Source organism: Dendrobates tinctorius, unplaced genomic scaffold, assembly GCF_039654945.1.
Source record: "Dendrobates tinctorius isolate UK_male_01 unplaced genomic scaffold, ASM3965494v1 ptg000031l, whole genome shotgun sequence".
In the NCBI taxonomy this organism is placed as follows: domain Eukaryota; kingdom Metazoa; phylum Chordata; class Amphibia; order Anura; family Dendrobatidae; genus Dendrobates; species Dendrobates tinctorius.
In genome coordinates, this window is record NW_027361699.1 from 19,715,837 (window position 1) to 19,736,070 (window position 20,234).

General features: G+C 48.9%; 1 protein-coding gene across 1 annotated transcript in view; it reads left to right on the plus strand.

Annotated features, from left to right (window-relative positions):
- Positions 1–8,465: 8,465 nt before the first annotated feature.
- Positions 8,466–20,234, plus strand: part of GLDC (glycine decarboxylase) — a 132,588-nt gene continuing 120,819 nt past the window's right edge. Inside the window, exons 1-2 of the mRNA XM_073572234.1 lie at positions 8,466–8,838; positions 9,115–9,193. Coding sequence (XP_073428335.1) covers positions 8,590–8,838; positions 9,115–9,193 — 328 coding nt within the window. The 5' untranslated portion in view covers positions 8,466–8,589. The remainder of the gene's footprint in view (positions 8,839–9,114; positions 9,194–20,234) is intronic.

Sequence of the window (20,234 nt, forward strand, 5' to 3'; positions counted from 1 at the left end):
TCTTTGCTGCACCCTACCATCAATCCCAGCGGATCTGTATGCAGCGTTGGCCTAACACCATACTTGCCAAACACCACGGGTGGCATCACGAACTATTTTACCATTAACTACATCTCCCCTTGCTTGGGCGCCCAGGGCCACGGACCGGGTCACCGCTGCTGTGACGCATTCCCCTGACACCGGCCCAGTACCGAGTACCCCACAGCCCTGGGAGGGCGACCCAATTTGGCATCACGAACAGGATTACGGTACCCGGTATCCCCGGGTCCTGTGTGCCATAGACTGTGATTGTGAACTGTGTGAATTTGGCGTCAATTGCCGCCATTGCCGCGCTGCTTGGCGCACGCGGGAAGAAAGAGGCGGGCCTTCGTGGGCGGAGCCTGCCGCAGAGCTCAAAGAAGAGAAGTGCCGTGCGGGAAGATAGGACATCGCGCGAGAGGAGGAGGAGCTGAGGCCTACAGCCCTGATCGCCCGGCCTGCGAAGCAGCCGCCAATGAGCTCACACATCCCCCGGCCCTGGCCAACGTCCACTAGGAGGGGGAGAAGATGTCCGAGCCAGACGACAATGCAGCGGCCGGTGCCAATCCCGCGGTACCGCCAGGAGGAGCACCCGCCGCAGCGGTCCCCATAATGCCGCTGTCTATGCCCTACATACTGGGAGCGGCCTGGCTACCGCAGTACTCGGGTGAGTCACATACCTTGAGTGAATTAAAAGAGAGGCTGTGCAGCTTGTTTAAAGTTTACCCTCTGTCTGAAGACCAGAAAGTGAAAATCCTGATTGGACAGTTAACGGGTGCCGCACTGAGGGAGGTGAAAGTCTGGCAGGCCACCGATAAAGAGACTGTTGCAAAGGTCCTGGCCAAGCTGAGGAGCACCTTTGACACCAGTACTGCAGCTGAAATCAAGATGCGATTCTTTGGCTGTAAACAGAGGGCACAAGACAGTATCAGGGATTATGCCCTCAACCTGCAGGAGGCGCTGCGAGCAGTTAAGCAAGTTGACCCTGACAGTGTAAAGGAAGTAGATAAACTGTTGAAGGAGCAGTTCATTGAAGGACTCCTGTCTAGTACCCACAGGGGGCAGCTACGCATCCTAACCATGCAAACCCCTGATCTGAACTTTGCTGATTTTAAGGATAAAGCTATACGGGTACTGCAGGAACCCACAGACAGCCGTCCAGCGCCCCAGAGGCGCCTAGCGATCATCTACCATCAGGAAGCAACGCCTTTTCCTTCCACCCCTGTGGAGGCTGATGCCCAGACCCTGGATAAAGATCCAACGGAGGAGCTGCATCTTCAAGTCCAGGAGCTGACCAAAGGGATGGCTGCACTTACCAAAACCGTGCAGTCCCTACAAGTGTCCTCCAAAGAAAAGATCCAGCTTGCTTCCAGTCCAGAGGATGTCCCGTGGCTCCGGAGGAGGAGAACCCCGCCACTTCGAGGAAGGAACAACGATCGCTATGACCAGGACGGACGTCCCATCTGTCGGCGCTGCTACAAGGCAGGTCATCTGGCCAGGTACTGTCCTTTAAACGAGCAACCCCTGGGGCAAAGGGCCAACCCCCAGGAGTAGGTTCAGCAGGCCCAAAGAACTGGAGAGCCAAGTATGTGGGAGGGAGACCAATCCTTCCTGTGGTGATTGAAGGCATCCCCATGAACGCTTTGCTGGACACTGGCTCCCAGGTGACCACTATGCCATACATTCTGTACAAGAGATATTGGGCTGATTCAGAGCTTACCCGTGGCCCACTTGATATAACTGACAGTAGTTGCTAGTAATGGTCAGTCTTTACCACAGATAGGTTGTAAAGAAATTACTGTCAAAGTGGGGAGGGTAGAGCTAAAGTCTCAAGATTTAATAGCTGTTGATATTGACCAACGTGAATGCAATCCCATGATGACTTTTGGTACAAATGTAATTGAAAACTGTCTGTCCGAGGTTATTGTCTTGTCGCAACATGTGGCTGAGACTGCTGGTTCCGGAGAACAACGAGTCCTGCAGAAGGAGATCCAAGCCCTGATGCAAAGGCAACAGGTAGAACTCTCTGGCGGAGAGATTGGCAGCGTCAGAGTGAGTGATGCTTTTCCCATTGTAATACCCCCCAGGAGTGAAATGTTGATATGGTGTCGGGTAGCTATAGGCCTTAGAGGGAGGGATTACCAGGCATTGGTGGAACCGGTATACTCCGAAAGCAGGCCCACTGTCCTGACAGCCAGAGGGGTGGTTGATGTACAAAAGGGGAGAGTACCTGTACGCCTTTTGAATTGTGGGGAGGAGGAAGCCACAATACCTCGGAACGCCACAGTTGCCAAGCTGCTCACTGTTAATAACAACTCATTGCAGGCAGCAGAGCCCTTGGTCTCATCTGACCAGGTGGAGAACAACAGCTCTGGAAAGCAGCTAGAAGAGTGGTGCCAGCAAATGCAGGTGGGAACTGACTCTACACCTTCATACCAGAGAAATGGGGTCTGCAGAGTGACACAAGAGTATGAGCGGGTATTCAGCAAACACCCACTAGATTTTGGGCAGGCAAAAGGGGTTCAACATCATATCCCCACTGGAGATCATCCACCCATAAAGGAGAGGTACAGACCTATACCCCCAACACAGTACCAATGTGCTAAGAGTATGCTGAAAGAGATGAAGGAAGCTGGGGTTATCAGGGACAGTTGTAGCCCATGGGCAGCTCCCATAGTTTTTGTAAAGAGAAGAATGGTACCATGAGAATGTGTGTTGATTACAGGAAAATTAACAGCATTACTCATAAAGATGCCTACCCATTACCTAGGATTGAAGAATCCTTAGCTGCACTTAAAACTGCTAATTACTTTTACACCTTGGATCTCACCAGTGGGTATTGGCAGGTTCCCGTGGCAGAGGCAGATAAGGAGAAAACAGCATTTACTTCTCCAAAGAGTCTCTGTGAGTGCAATTACATGCCATTCGGGCTCTGCACTGCTCCTGGAACATTTCAACGGCTGATGAAGTGTTGCCTGGGAAACATGAACTTTGAGGCGGTCCTGTTGTACCTGGATGATGTCATTGTTTTCTCCAAGACCTATGAAGAGCATCTGGAACACCTGGCTGAAGTATTTGAAGCTTTGTCCAATTTTGGCCTGAAGGTGAAGCCCTCCAAATGCCACCTCCTGAAACCTAAGGTACAGTACCTTGGTCACGTGGTCAGTGCAGAAGGTGTGGCACCAGATCCTGACAAGGTCACGGTCATCCGGGACTGGAAGAAGCCCAGCAACCTCCATGAGGTACGCCAATTTCTTGGACTGGTAGGCTACTACCGGAGATTCATCAAAGGCTTTACTGAAATAGCTACCCCGATACAAAACCTTCTGGTGGGGCAGTCCAAGAAAGGCAAGCAGAAGAATTCCACGTTTGAATGGACTGAAGAATTGGAGAAGTCCTTCACCAGATTGAAGATGGCCCTCACCGGTGACGAAGTTCTGGCTTACCCAGATTATGACAAACCCTTTGTGCTGTACACGGATGCCAGCAACATGGGATTAGGAGCAGTACTGTCGCAGGTACAGAATGGAAAAGAGAGAGTGATCTCCTACGCCAGCAGGAAGCTGCGTCCCACTGAGAGGAACCCGGATAATTACAGTTCTTTCAAGCTGGAGTTCCTTGCCATAGTCTGGGCTGTCACCGAAAGGTTCAAGCATTACCTAGCTTCTGCCAAGTTTACAATCTTCACGGACAACAATTCATTGACCCACTTGGACACTGAAAAACTGGGTGCCCTGGAGCAGCGGTGGATGGCTCGGCTGTCTAACTACGAGTTTACTATCAAGTACCGAGCAGGGCACAAGAATGCCAATGCGGATGCGCTATCCAGGATGCCTAATCTGCCAGATGCAGGAGAAGACCCAGAGGCTCTGGAGGAGATAGAGTTGCCTCCCTTCCACCGACCACTGGCGGCCCAGCGTGCTCAGGGGGTGAGAGACAGGCGGTCTGGCTTGAAGAAGGTTACCCTGAATCCATTGCCCCAACATGACTGGGCCGAAGCGCAAGATAATGACCCTGCAGTCCGCCTGGTGAAGGAGCTACTGCTACAAGCTGACTCACGCCCAGGTTCGAGTGCTCCTGAAGAAACCCAGCAGTTGTGGAAGGAGAAGGTCGGCTGTTCATATATGAAGGGAAGCTATGCCGGAGGAGAATCAATGCCCGCACTCATGAGCTAGTCTGGCAGGTGGTGGTCCCAAAGAGAGATGCATCAATAGTCCTGGAAGCATACCACAATGGAGCTGGACACTTCGGATGGAAGAAGTTGGAAACTTTGCTCCGAGAGAGGTTCTACTGGACTGGCACGAGGAAAGCCATCGAGAGGTGGTGCTGGGAGTGTGGACAGTGTAACCTGTGCAGAAAGGATAGAGACAGCCAGAGAGCCCGTCTGCAACCCATCATCACCAAACAGCCACTTGAGTTGGTGGCCCTGGACCATGTGAAGCTGGTTCCTAGCCGGTCAGGTTGCCTCTATGCCCTTACCATTGTGGACCACTATTCAAGATTCCTGGTGGTTGTGCCTGTCAAAGATCAAACTGCCAGAACAGCGGCCAGAGCGTTCCAACTGCACTTCTGTAGACCACATGGGTACCCTGAGAGAGTGCTTACTGATCAAGGTCCGGCTTTCGAGGCAGAAGTGTTTCATGAATTCTGTAACCTGTACGGTTGTAAGAAGATTCGGACAACACCGTATCACCCACAGACCAATGGCATGTGCGAGAAGATGAACCAGGTAGTGATTGACCTGCTGAAGACATTGCCCTTGGAGGAGAGAAATCTGTGGCCCGAAAAGTTGCCAGATCTGGTAGACCTCTACAACCATATTCCCGTGAACTCTACCAACTGTACTCCAGCATACCTGATGAGAGCCAGACCTGGTAAGCTGCCTATTGACTTGGACATGGGAGTCCTGACACCTGAAGTGGCATCCCCAGATGCTGATTGGGACACGGAGAGGCAGCAACAGTACAAAAGAGTTCAAGAATGTGTGGAGAAGAGTTTGACCCAGACAAGACAAAAGCAGGAGAAGCTTTACAATCAAAATGCACCTGCCGTTCCTTTGTCGCCGGGGGAGCAAGTCTTGAAAAGGAAGAGAAGATTGCACAAATTGGATGATCGATGGGAAGCTGAACCTTATACCATTCTGCCCTCAAATTTCGATAATACTAAGGTGTGCCTTGTGAGTAAAGATGGAGGAGAGACCTCAGCAGCGGCATCAAGAGATCATTTGAAGTTGTGTCCTGACCAGTTGAAAGAAAGAATAGAAGAACCAGATAACATCCAGCCCATAGTGGAAGAAGAGAAGGTCAGCACAGTGCTTGGAGAATTCCCTGCGAATTGGACTAAAGTGAATGATGCTATAGTGGTGCCAGTGTTGCTGTTTCCCCAAGTGGTAGCACAGGAAGATGTGACTCAAGAGAATCAGGAGAATCGGGTAGCAGATGCCACACCAGCAGTAGAGCCAGAGAACCCTTGCTGTTATGAATGGGTCACCGAGGAGAAAAAAGCAAAACAAGCTAAGCCACAGAAAACCAGAGTGGTTGGTAACTATGCAGATTGCAGATCCCTGATCTTACCACACAACTAGCAGTAGCCGTGGAGTGTGCCTACGATGAACCTAGACGCCTCGTCACGGCCGGAGGACTACATAAGCCTAAAGCAAGAAAAGTGAAAACTAACTGCCCCAAAGGAATAGATAGCCCCCACACATGTATTGACGGTGAAACAAGATGAAGGCACAAACACAGGCAGGAAAATAGGCTGAGCAAATGATGGGGCCCAAACTAACTAGACAGGAAAGGAAAGGGAAGACACTGTCTGCAACCTGCAAAAAACCCTACAAAAATAATGTCCAACACTTCTGATAGCAAAATTGACTGTGAAACAAGATGAAGGCACAAACATAGGCAGGAAAATAGGCTGAGCAAATGATGAGGCCCAAACTAACTAGACAGGAAAGGAAAGGGAAGACACTGTCTGCAACCTGCAAAAAACCCTACAAAAATAATGTCCAACACTTCTGATAGCAAAATTAACCCTGAAGTCACTAGACTTCTCCCACTATATCAGCACTCTGAAATATTCTGAGACAGAGCAAAAAGAGACAGAACTAGTAAGGGACAAAAAGCCAATTGGCAAAATACTGATAAATAAGAGTGGAAATTCAGCTCAGCCCCCAGCCGGGGCTGGCAGACCACACAAAAAACTGAACAGACCAACAAAATCAAGTGTGAACATTAGCAGAAAAACTTAGCTTTAGATGACTGGAACAGAGCTGAAAACCATGAGCTGACAAGCCAGAAAGAATCACCAGCAACTGAATAGGGCGTCGGCTGTCTTAAATCCAATCTGAGAATCCTGAGATCCAATCGTCATCCTCATTCTCAGGTTGCCGATCTCCACCGATCAAACCAGCCGCACCACCTCCTGTCACCACCAGAGGGAGTCCAGAAGGGAAACTCACAACTGGTGAACCAGAGAATGAACTCACAACACCTCGCCCTGCCAGTGGTGAACCTGTTGTACCCATGGTGAGTCTAAGAGTCCATAGGAGAATGCTACCCAGTTTACCCACACTAGAGTTACGCAGGTCTACCCACACCACACAAGGTATACCACCCCTTAGATATCGCATATAGCAAAATAAATGTAAATGTTGAAATTATTGAAATGTAAATATGTAACTGTTTTTCAAGTTTTGTGCCTACAGGTAACCTGTAAGAGTTCCCTTTTGAAGTTACCAGTTTTATTTATGGACACTGAACCACCGGACTTGTGTGTGGTCAAAAACTTTCTTTATAAATAGTTTACCATTTGCCAGGAATGGACCATGGACATTGATGCTGGACTTATCATCATGGGACCATTTTTGAGCTCCTGGTTTTTGTACATTTTTACCTTTTTCAAATCTTGTACAATTATTGTTGTTTATACGTGATATATGTTGTTTTTCATGTTTTTTGTTCAGCCCAGGAGTGCTGACTTGCACTAGGGGGGAATGTGGCGCCCCCAGGGGTATGGTCGCCACACTGGCCTTGCCTTCCTCCAGGGGAGGATAATGCCAGGCTTGGAAGCAGTGATGGGTCTCTCCAGCAGTTAACCTAATGCATGCAACACAGTTCCACTCCAGGCCAGCAGGGGGAACTCTGAACCAGGATGAAGGGGAGGGGGTGCTGCCTGAGGGCCGAGGGGAAGGAGTGGTCAGATAGTTGAAGGAGGTCCATGTGTGCAGACGTGTGGAGGAAAGTGGAGGTTGAGCTCCGGGTGGAGAGCTCCCTCATTGCAAGAGCGCAAGAACTGGATCCTGGTCTCCACGGTGGTACGGATACTGACGGTCCGGCCACAGATACCAGAGGAGTAGGAGGCTGTAAATGCCCTGCTCCCATCAGAGACTTGGGACACAACAGCAATTGAATAGAGAGCCAGGACTCAGGAGAGGAGTCCCCGAGAGAGGCTACAGCTGTCTGTCATACAAGTAAAGTTCTAGGAACATCCGAAGAGAGGCATTCCAGAGTAACTGGAGTGCTTCACACCACAAGGCGCTAGGAAGGAGACTGCACAGCCCTTCTGCTGAGAGAGAATCCTGATCTGCTTCCAGGCTAACCTGCTCCAATACCACCTGTAATCAGGACTCTGGACTGCATATACTAAATAAAGGTACAGAAACTACAACCGCTGTGTCTTGTCTGTTCCCTACGCTTTCGGCACTGCTACATCCCCGTGCCAGCTACATCTACACTGCCCTGGGACTACAGCTCCACCTGTGGGGAGCTTTACCATCTAAGCTGCACATACCATCAGTCCCAGCGGATCTGTATGCGGCGTTGGCTTTGCCAAACACCACGGGTGGCGTCACGAACTATTCTACCATTAACTACATCTTCCCATTGCTTGGGCGCCCAGGGCCACGGACCGGGTCACCGCTGCTGTGACACATCCCCCTGACACCGGCCCGGTACCGAGTACCCCACAGCCCTGGGAGGGCGACCCATGGGCGCATAGCCTTAGAAAAACTGCACCTGTTGTGGGAACAGAGCCGCAGTCGCCCTAGCCATTAATGTTGGGATTCCGGGCCAGCCTGTGGGGTGATGCACTGGGATTGAGCAAGCCCCTCTTTCTAGGACACATATTATTAGGATTTTCTAGTTGTAGCATGAAAACTTCTCTTTTGGTAAAATCCGGATGCCTGAGGACTGACTGCAGGTAGCAGCTGAGGAGGAGCAGAGCCCCGTGTGGGGAGTTGTTCTTTCTGTCCTATTGTGGGAGTGGGAGTGGGCCCTCCCCGGTCTCCCGTGTTTGCTGAGGGGAAGCCTGTGGGGCGTTATGCAAGCCGTGCACTCATCGCCCCAGACGGGGGCTTGGCCGCACGTCAGCTGCACTGAGGGACGTGATTGGTGGGACCGGACATAACGAGGGGGCGTGGCGGCTCCGGCTGGTACATCAGGACAAAGTGATGTGCAGGTGATCGGCACGCAGTGCACTCAGCAACTTTCTCCACGAGTGGCAGGAGGCGCCGTGCTTGGCTCATCCCAGGGACACAGGCTCCGGCCATCACAGTGCGCGCAAGTGGGCACCATGCAGAGCTGCACACGATCCTGGGGGCTGCTGTGCCGAGCGCTGGGGGGGAGCAGGAGAGCCGCCTGGCACCACATCCAGGGGGCTTCCAGGGGCAGCAGCAGCAGGGTCACCGCAGCTCTCAGCTCAGCCCCCAACAAACAGAGGCAGATCGAGCTGCTCTTCCCCAGACACGATGACTTCTCCGAGAGACACATTGGCCCTGGAGACAAGGAGAAGAGGGAGATGCTCCAAACTCTTGGCATGGAGGTGAGTGCCAGCATCTGTGCCCACCAAGCTGGGAACCAGTCTCAGAGCCTTTGTCTTCAGCTGCACCCGAGAGTGTTCCATTGTTGGTGCCCATTCACTCTTTGGCTACTAGTAAGCCATAGATAATGTTCCTCAGTGTTGCTTCCACCTGTCATGAGATGGGTTGCTGTTGTGTAGTCTTTAGCACATATTAGAACAGCAGCCCCGCTCCATCCGCAGGCAGGTACAACTTTGTGACATTACTTCTTTTCATTATATTTGTTTTTCCACCCTCAGAGCATCGATGAGCTAATTGATCAAACGGTCCCATCGAGTATTCGACTGACCAGATCCCTAAAGATGGATGATCAAGTCTGTAAGTTGACTCCCGAATCTCCTCCTTGTTTCATGACCGTTCTACTTACACCATTGGAGAGTGAGATGACCTCAGTCACACTTTGCTGAATGTGCGTGTTAGAACTGTTTTTTTTTTTTAGGGCAGAGATCTGAGGAAACGCCTCTAGTCTTTGTCTAGCTACATCTGCCATGAATCTGGTCTGATCTGCTTGTGACACGGATGTGTTATTATGATGTTTTGCAACAGGTAGCTGAAAAAATGTATTTTTTTTTTTCTAGTTTGGAACCGTGCCCCACTTGATCACTGATTCATCTTAATCTGCCTGTGATAGTGAGCGTTGACCAGTTTAGGATCTGATTGTAATGCTCATCCAGCAAAGGGTGGTGGAGTTAACCTAAGCAACTGGCAAAAGAATTCTGATTTCCAAGCCTCTGTTAATTCCATTTCTCAGCTATACCATCCACCTACCCAAATCATACCAGTCTTCTATATGTGGCCTGGATGTCGGTCACTTGTGTACGTTCCTATTGACTTCTGGTTCATATGGTGTAGGATCTGGGGAGTCTAGTGTGAGCCACGTGGTACAGTTGAGAAACTGAGGCTCCTCTCTGGAGGAGTAAAGTGCCAAATGAACTAAAAGAATTTGTAACCAGACAACCCCTTTATTTTTCTATGTGACCATAGGGTGCAGAACTATAAAGTAGTAATTACAGCTGTTGCTCGCCTTCTCCAGGTCCTGAGGATGAGGTCCATTCATGGACTTATTTTATAAATCTGCAATGCTATGTCCACAACGTTTGAAATGGGGAAAGTCATAGGATCGAGAGACGTATGACTGAATAAAGTGAGATGTTTGCTTATCTTTGAGTGCCACCAAGTACACATACTTGCACACATTGGCATGATGGCAGTCTGGTTCTTGATGCTTGTCTGAGGAATGTTTTGCCATGCTGATTGCATTTGGGAATGCAAATTGTCAAGATGCTATCAGTTATTTGCAATTGCCGATTGACATCCCAGATGTGGTTTATGGGAGACAAGTCCAGAGACTCTCTAAGCCACGCAGGCTGCTTACACGTGGTGTTCTCTTGTTGAAAAACTGCTCCTAGGTGACTTTGATGCTAACTTGTGACGGCCTCTCAATGGTGTTGCCCAAGTGGTCTCTAGACCAATCATTGCTTCATGGCTATCATTGCATCCTGGACAAAAGCGGTACTCCATCACTGAAGAGGATAGATCTTGATTGTCGTCTTGTTCTGCACCATAAAGGTTATTGAAAGCCAGTGGCTTGAGGTCAATGGAACACTGATGTAGCTACATGGGCAATGCCTTTACGGGGCAACATTTCATCGGTACTGCCCCTGGGATTATGGTGTGGAGTGGCATTATACATGTTAACTGGACCCCTCTATTCTTCCATCCATGTGCAAGAACATCTCGGCATTGCATTGATTTAATGGTGGGACCATTGGTACCACCATTTCTCCAAGTGTCCCAGAAGCCATCTCTCAACACAATGTCGGACACGTTTCTCGATTAGTGAAAAACCTATTACCAGGGTCTGCAGTGTTTCTGGACTTGTTTCCCACTGAGCACATCTGGAATCTGGTAAGCAATTGCAAAGGGAGCTGCCAGCAGCAGATCTTGATGATTTGTTTGCCAATGTACAATTAGTGTGGCAGAACATTCCTCAGACAACCATCAATAACCTCATTAGTTGGTAAGTAGTGTTGAGCATTCCGATACCGCAAGTATCGGAATTCCGATACCGACTTCCGATATTTTTTCAATATCGGAATTCGGCATCGGAATCGGAAGTTCAGTTGATTGACGGCCTGACGTCATCATGATGCGCGGTGTGTGCGCATCATGATGCGCCGTCATTTCGGGCCTTCCGGGGGTCTCTGCCGGCCTGCCGGGGGGCTGTGCCGGCCTGCCGGGGGGCTGTGTGGACTGCCCGGGGTCTGTACCGGCCTGCCGGGGGGCTGTGCCGGCCTGCCGGTGGTCTGTGCACCCTGTGGGGGTCTGTACCGGCCTGCCGGGGGGCTGTGCCGGCCTGCCGGGGGGGCTGTGCTGATGTCCGGGGGTCTGTGCAAGCATCGTCCGATGGGACTACAAGTCCCATCGGGCGATGCCTGCTACCATGACAGTGATTGACACATTAGCCAATGATGGGACAGTAGTAGTCCCATCATCCGGCTAATGTGTTAAATGTTAAAAAAATACTACATACATGCTACATGCATGCTACATACATGCTACATACATGCTGCATGCTACATACATACTACATGCATGCTACATACATACTACATATATACTACATACATACTACATACTTGCTACATACATACTGCATGCTACATACATACATACTACATACATGCTACATGCATGCTACATACATACTACATACATACTGCATGCTACATACATACTACATACATACTACATACATACTGCATGCTACATACATGCTACATACATACTACATACATGCTACATACATGCTACATACATACTACATATATACTACATACATGCTACATGCATGCTACATACATACTACATGCTACATACATACCACATATATACTACATACATACAATACATTCATACAATACATACATAGACATACAGTACATATAACATAGAGTAACATACTTACCAATACTTGTCACATTGTTCCCCGAAGCCATTGTCTTTTCCGGGATAAATATTAACATAACAAACCACAAAAATACTCACCCACGATCCGAAGCAGTCCACGAGTGTGTCCCACGACGATCTTGGGTAGAGAACTGCAGCATCAGATGATGCTGCCGTTCTCTACGGGCTGCAGGAATCCAATGACGGAAGGTAGGTATCCTTCCGCACTGTATTCCTCCGCCACTTAAAAAAAAAAAAGTCCCTAGTCTCACTTTATGCCATTGCTGTGTGGAATGCATGAAAGGAAGGACAAGGAGGAAATGAAAATTGTTCAGAGAGACTTAAAGGGGAAAATTAGGATTGCCCGTGAAGCATTCAGAATTAAATTGGAAAATAAATTGTCACATAACAACTCCAGAGAAGTGTGGGCTGGAATGAAGCTTTTGACTGGGTTTAAGGCAAGGTCAGATCAGGGGGGTGGGGGGCTGATCATGGCTAATGAAATGAATGTTTTTTTCAACAGATTCAACAATAAATGTGCCATGTCAACAGAGGAGAGGGCCGGGGAGAGACGAGCAATATCAACTGGGGGGAGGAAGTCGGAGTCTTTCTTGATCTCCGAAAATGATGTGAGGGAACAGTTTAGTAAGCTGGTCATGGGTAAAGCAGCAGGGCCTGATGGTATCTGTCCACGTGTCCTCAGAGTGTGTGCGAATCAGTTGTGCACTGTCTTCCAGCACCTGTTTAACTGGAGCTTACAATCACAGAGAGTACCAGTTCTATGGAAGACTTCTTGCCTGGTGCCGGTTCCCAAGACTACCTTCCCGAGCTCCCATAATGACTATAGACCGGTGGCCTTAACATCGCATGTGATGAAGTCCTTGGAGAGAATTGTACTTGCCTACTTGTGTCCGAGGGTGTCTGCTTTTACGGACCCCCTTCAGTTTGCGTATCGGCAGAGTCTGGGGGTGGACGATGCTGTAGCGTATCTACTACAAACAGTACATTCCTTTTTGGACAATGATAGAACCACTGTGCGTGCCATGTTCTTCGATTTCTCCAGTGCATTCAACACCTTACAGCCACTATTATTACGTAAAAAGCTGGTTGAAATGGCGGTTGATGAGGGACTAGTGAATTGGATCATTGATTATCTGTCGGACAGGCCACAGTTTGTGAGGTTGGGGGCGGCCGTATCGGATAGTGTGCGGAGTAGTGTTGGAGCCCCTCAGGGAACGGTGCTGTCGCCATTCCTTTTTACGTTATACACAGCTGATTTTCAGTATAAATCAGACCTTTGTCACCTTCAGAAGTACTCTGATGACTCAGTGATAGTCGGAGGTATTGAGAGAGACCGGGGGGAGGAGGAATACAGAAGGGTGGTTTTGGACTTTGTTGACTGGTGCCAGGCTAACCATTTAGAACTCAACGTAAAGAAAACCAGGGAGCTGGTGTTGAGTTATGGAAGGTGCATGAAGGATTGCTTACCTATCACTATTGATGGTCAGGATGTGGAGATGGTGGAGAATTTCAAATATTTGGGGGTTCACCTGGACAGCAAGCTTGATTGGAGGTGCCATATGGAGAAGGTTTGCAAGAAAGGGATGAGTAGACTTTACTTCCTAAGGAAGTTAAGGTCGTTTAATGTGTGTAGCAAAATGCTTGAAATGTTCTACCAATCCATTGTGGCGAGTGCAATCTTTGATGCAATTATATGCTGGGGTAGTAGTGTGCGCACAGCTGACGCGAATAAGCTGAATAAACTTATCAAGAAGGCTAGTGCGGCGGTGGGTCTACAACTCAGGACTTTCGAGGAGGTATTAGAGGATAGAATTACTAAGAAATGCAAGGCTATAATGAGCAACAATACACACCCGCTCTATGAACTGTTTGCGAAGCAAAAGAGCACATTCAGCAAGCGTCTACTCCAACTAATGTGTAAAAAGGAAAGATATAGAAAATCGTTTGTTCCGACAGCTGTGGGGATGTTTAACAAATGTATAAGTGTAAAGCATCCCAAGACTAAATGAAGTTCAAAGTGTATGGGGGGGAATTGGTGAGTTACAAGTACCAGTCTATCCGCATCTGCTGTCCATATAGACTTATTTTGTAAAGTGTGTATTGTTCTTGTAATGTTCTTGATCTTTGTTCTGCTGCTGTAATACTGTAATTTCCTCCGGGATCAATAAAGTTTATCTAATCTAATCTAATCTAATCTAATGTAGTATGTATGTAGTATGTATGTAGCATGCATGTAGTATATATGTAGTATGTATGTAGCATGTAGTATGTATGTAGCATGCATGTAGTATATATGTGGTATGTATGTAGCATGCATGTAGTATGTATGTAGCATGCAGTATGTATGTATGTAGCATGCATGTAGTATATATGTAGTATGTATGTAGTATGCATGTAGTATGTATGTAGCATGCATGTAGTATATATGTGTTATGTATGTAGCATGCATGTAGTATATATGTAGTATGTATGTTGCATGTAGTATTTATGTAGTATGAATGTAGCATGTATGTAGTATGCATGTTGTATGTATGTAGCATGTAATTTTTTTTTTTTTTTTTTTTACATTTAACACATTAGCCGGATGATGGGACTACTACTGTCCCATCATTGGCTAATGTGTCAATCACTGTCATGTTAGCAGGCATCGCCCGATGGGACTTGTAGTCCCATCGGACGATGCCTGCACAGACCCCCGGAGCCTGCACAGCCCCCCGGCAGGCCGGCACAGCCCCCCGGCAGGCCGGCACAGCCCCCCGGCAGGCCGGCACAGCCCCCCGGAGCCTGCACAGACCACCGGCAGGCCGGCACAGCCCCCCGGAGCCTGCACAGACCCCCTGGCAGGCCGGCACAGCCCCCCGAAAGGCCCGTACAGACCCCAGAGAGGCTGTACAAGGGCAGGAAAGGGTTTTTCTTATTCCGATACCGGAAGTCCCATAGACTTGAATGGGACTTCCGGTATCGGAATCGGCGATACCGATACTTTTTTTAAAGATCGGCCGATACCATCCGATACGATACTTTGAAGTATCGGACGGTATCGCTCAACTCTATTGGTAAGGCATCTAAGTGTATTTCTGTGCATGACTTTCAAAATTGATGCTGAAGAAATTAAGATGTTTGACTTTTTTTATTTTATTTTTTATTTTTTTTTTTTTTCCTCCTCCATAGTAACTAGCAATCATATTGGCCAGTGTGAGATCTGTTATGCACAGAATGAAATTGCATTAACCTGAGTATTGTCATTCTTTGTATGTAAAATTCAGGTACTTTAGTTACACTTTCTATAAAAATTAAGGGTTCTAATACATTGCCCTGAATCTTATTTTGAAATGTTTAAAGATGAGGTCTGCGAAGACTGCAGAAACAAGTGTTGATATTCCTTCCATGGTAAATCTCAGATCACGGTTTCTTAGCAGTTTATCTAGATGTGTTGTTTATATGGGCTGGCGGTGGAGTTGGTGACCACTAACCATTGCTTTGCCTGTTCCTGTGGACCTGGTCGTCACTTATCCTGGATTACACTGTGTTTCTGCTCTTTGTTTTGTACTGCATTTCCCCGGAGGGCCGTGCACCCAGTAGTGTCCCCATACCTCCCTGCTGGTATTTATGGGCTCTCCTATTGCAGAGGTGCTGGAACTTCTTTACTCATCTTTCCTGAAAGATTGCGTTGTTATGCTCCTGTCATATTCATACTGGCTTCTTGATCTGGTGTACTATGTACATGTTTAGATTAGGAGGGGATAAACTGCCAGAAGTGCATAGAGGGAGCTGACCGCCCTAATTCACCATCATGAAGAATGGAAATGGCTCTGATTGTTTTGCCTTCTTGGGTGTTTTTTCTAATTTTTGGGCCCTGATACTAATTATTGTGGCTTCCTGCGGTCTCCTTCCATGAGACGCTCGTCCCCCCCCCCCCCCCCCCCCCCCCGCTGCTGATTCCTTTCCCGTGTAATTGCACATTGCCGCTGGAGTGCAAACTTTAAACCCATTTAGCTTCTGTCAAGTTTGTGACCAGTTCAATCTGGCTGGCTCAGGATGACATCAGTGAAATGCTGAGGCACAGGAGAAAGTCTGAATTGCAACTATTGAACTACGGGATTAGCACACAAGAACAAAACACTTTCCCTAATATATTAAATAGAAGCACAAAAGGATTTTTTTTTTATATATATATATATCTATCTTTTTTTCCTTCACCCCTTTTATAAGCAGAAGCATAACTAAGCTAATATGGCCCCTGGTTCAGAATTTGGCCATGGTGTTGGCTTGATATATAGGTTCCTGTAGCATTCTAGATCCTGTAGGGAAACTTTTACCTCCCCTCATTAAATCTATACAAGCTATTGAACCCGTTCTACGCCCGGGTGGCGAGCATTTTTATTGGTATATGGTCTCCCATCCTGGTATGCATGGTCCTCTCACCACCTTATCCTGGTATGCATTCTACCTCTCATTACACCCCCCCCCCCCCCTATCCTGATGTGTATGGTCACAATCACCCCTACTAAACTGCACACACAAAAAAAAACATTTATACTCTCATTTCTTGTACTCTAGCGCTGTCCCGTTCTGCCGTAGGTCGGGGGAGGAGTGTGGCGCCGGAATAGGCGCATGCCCATACCGCACTGTCCGGCACCATATTGCTGAAGACACACTGCAAATGTGTCTTCAGTAAAATGGCGCCGGATAGCGCTATGCGCGATTCGACGCGCACTGGTCTCCGGCAAGAAGGGAAGCGCCGCGGCAACGCTCCTCCCGGTCAGGTAAGTATGGCGCCAGAGATCGCAGTACGCATTCAGTGTCTACCCGTACCGCGATATCCGGTGCCATACACACTCCCTGTACTGCTGTATGCCTTCTTCTGTCTGGTGCCAGACTTCGCAGGTGCGTCATGCTTGCGCAGTCTATAAAGGCTTCGTACAGAGTGACACTTACAGCCTTGCATTCAATTTTATATATCTACTAGATTATGGCCCGATGCTATCCCATCGGGAGGATGCGATAGCATCACACCTCTTGCCATGTTAACCCTCAACACACACACTCCTCTCACCTTTCACCATCTCCACTCCCTCTTTCACTCCACATACGACCCCTTCTCTCACTCCGTCTCTCATACTCACGCCGTCATCGCCGCTGCTCCACGATCCCCCGACATCTTCTTCCGCCGGCGCCATCCTGGATCCAGACGTTGTCCACGCCGGCGACATGTTCTTGCGGCGACGCCATCTTGAGTATCGTGAAATCCCGCGATAGTCAAGATAGCGTCGCCGCAAGAACATGTCGCCGGCGTGGACGACGTCGGGATCCAAAATGGCGTCGGCGAAATCTCGCGAGTTTTCGCCGACACCATTTTGGATCCCGACGTCGTCCTCGCCGGCGACATGTTCTTGCGGCGACGCCATCTTGACTATCGCGGGATTTCGCCGATCCAAAATGGCGTCGCCGCAAGAACATGTCGCCGGCGTGGACGACACCGGGATCCAAAATGGCGTCGGCATAATCTCGCGAGATTTCGCCGACGCCATCTTTTTGGATCCCGAGTCGTCCACGCCAGCGACATGTTCTTGCGGCGACGCCATCTTGAATCTCGCAGGATTTCACGAAATCCAAGATGGCGTCGCCGAAAGAACATGTCGGCGGCCTGGAGAATGTCTGGATCCAGGATCGCGGCGGAGGAAGATGTCGGGGCAGCGACGATGACGGTGTGAGTATGAGAAACGGAGTGAGAGAAAGAAACGTATGTAGAGTGAGAGGAGTGTGTGTTGAGGCGGTGTGGTGTGTTGAGGGTTAATATGTGCGTGTGGTGACGTCACCGGTTACAACTGGACGGAAGTTGTTACAACCGGAAGCTGGTTAGGGCATTTATTATTATAGATGATGAGGAAGAAGCCGTCTGTTGTTGGCGGTGATGGCGTGTAGAGGCTTCTTCAGCCAATGTAATAGATTTAGAGTTAGGGGATTCGTGTGTGAGACGACGGCGTTTATAAGCCTTAATCTTGTCAAGTCGATGCTGTTTTTCCTCAGGAGTCTCATTAGCACGGCGTTGTTTTTGTCATAGTGCTAAAGCTGCTTTCCTTTCACTGGCATTGGCATACTGTGCATCGGTATTGAATGGTGGTATTGATAGGGCAGAAACAGATTGCTGATTAGTTATGTCAGTGAACGGCATATGGGATGAAGTGTAGCAGTAAATTGTTCCACATGCTGATGTGGAAGCATCCTGTTGTGAGTCTAATAATAATGATGAGGAAGAGGCCGTCTGTTGTCGGCGGTGACGGCGTGCAGAGGCTTCTTCAGCCAATCTTATGGATTTAGAGTTAGGGGATTCGTGTGTGAGGCGACGGCGTTTATAAGCCTTAATCTTCTCAAGGCGATGGTGTTTTTCCTCAGGAGTCTCATTAGCACGGCGTTGTTTTTGTCGTAGTGCTAAAGCTGCTTTCCTTTCACTGGCATTGGCATACTTTTTGTTATGACTCATGTTGGCACAGGTAAAGGAGTCTATTTGGCAGTTATCTGGCAGTGAAGAAGGCGTCCTGGAGTATTGTAGAGTAAACAGATACTAATTGACCCTGTAATTGCCCAGCAGTAGTTATGAAGTGGTAGTGGTAAATTGGCCCTGTAGTTAGACACCGGCAGAGGAGCAAGGCAGCAGTAGTTATGGCGGTAGAGGCAAATTGGCCCTGTAATTAGACACCGGCAGAGGAGCAAGGCAGCAGTAGTTATGGCGGTAGAGGCAAATTGGCCCTGTAATTAGACACCGGCAGAGGAGCAAGGCAGCAGTAGTTATGGCGGTATTGGCAAATTGGTCCAGTAATTAGACACCGGCAGTAAACAGGCATAGGACCAAGGCAGCAGTAGTTATGGTGGTACAGGCAATGCCAAGCGTCCACACAGCAAGTCGGCGTGAGGTAAATGACGCAATTTCACGAATGCAAGATGGCATCGGCGGACGTCGTTAACACCTCTTGCCATGTTAACCCTCAACACACCACACCGCCTCAACACACACTCCTCTCACCTTTCACCTCCACTCATGTCCACTCACTCTTTCACTCCACATACGTTCCTTTCTCTCACTCCGTTTCTCATACTCACACCGTCATCGTCGCTGCCCCGACATCTTCCTCCGCCGCCGCGATCCAGGATCCAGACGTTCTCCAGGCCGCCGACATGTTCTTGCGGGACGCCATCTTGGATTTCGTGAAATCCCGCGATATTCAAGATGGAGTCGCCGCAACAACATGTCGCTGGCGTGGACGACATCGGGATCCAAAAAGATGGCGTCGGCGAAATCTCGCGAGATTACGCCGACGCCATTTTGGATCCCGATGTCTCCCACGCCAGCGACATATTCTTGCGGGACGCCATCTTGGATGTCGTGAAGTCCCGCGATATTCAAGATGGCGTCGCTGCAACAACATGTCGCTGGCATGGGCGACATCGGGATCCAAAATGGCGTCGGCGTAATCTCGCGAGATTTTGCCGACGCCATCTTTTTGGATCCCGATGTCGTCCACGCCAGCGACATATTGTTGCGGCAGCGACATATTGTTGCGGCGACGCCATCTTGAATCTCGCGGGATTTCACGACATCCAAGATGGCGTCCCGCAAGAACATGTCGGCGGCCTGGAGAACGCCTGGATCGCGGAGGAAGATGTCGGGGCAGCGACGATGACGGTGTGAGTATGAGAAACGGAGTGAGAGAAAGGAACGTATGTGGAGTGAAAGAGTGAGTGGAGGTGAGAGGAGTGTGTGTTGAGGCGGTGTGGCGTGTTGAGGGTTAATATGTGTGTGTGTGTGTGGTGACGTCACCGGTTACAACTGGACGGAAGTTGTTACAACCGGAAGCTGGTTAGGGCATTTATTATTATAGATAATATAGCACCAACCAATCACGAAGCTGTTTAAAAGATGCTGAGCTGTGATTGGTTGCTATGAGTAACAGTTCTCCCACTCGACAACACCTCAGCAGACACTGACATGGTTGGAGAAATCTAGCATCCCCAGGAACATAAGCTCCCAGCCATTGTCTGCCCCCCAGAAAGGAGCAGAGAGCACATGACAGAAATTAATCACCCCCTCGCTGCCCATATACCCATCGCACATCTTCCCTCTTAAAGGGATCATTGGTATGGAAGTTAGGGCAAATCCCTCAGCGCTCTGATACTGACCCCAGGCCTCTCTTAAAGGGATCCCCGCTACGGAAGTGAGGGCAAATCCACTTTGTGCTTTGGTACTGACCCCAGACCTCTCTTAAAGGGATCTCCGGTATGGAAGTTAGGATAAATTCCTCAGCGCTCTGATTCTCACCCCAGGCTTCTCTTAAAGGGATCATTGGTATGGAAGTCAGGGCAAATCCTCTCAGCGCTCTGGTTCTGATAC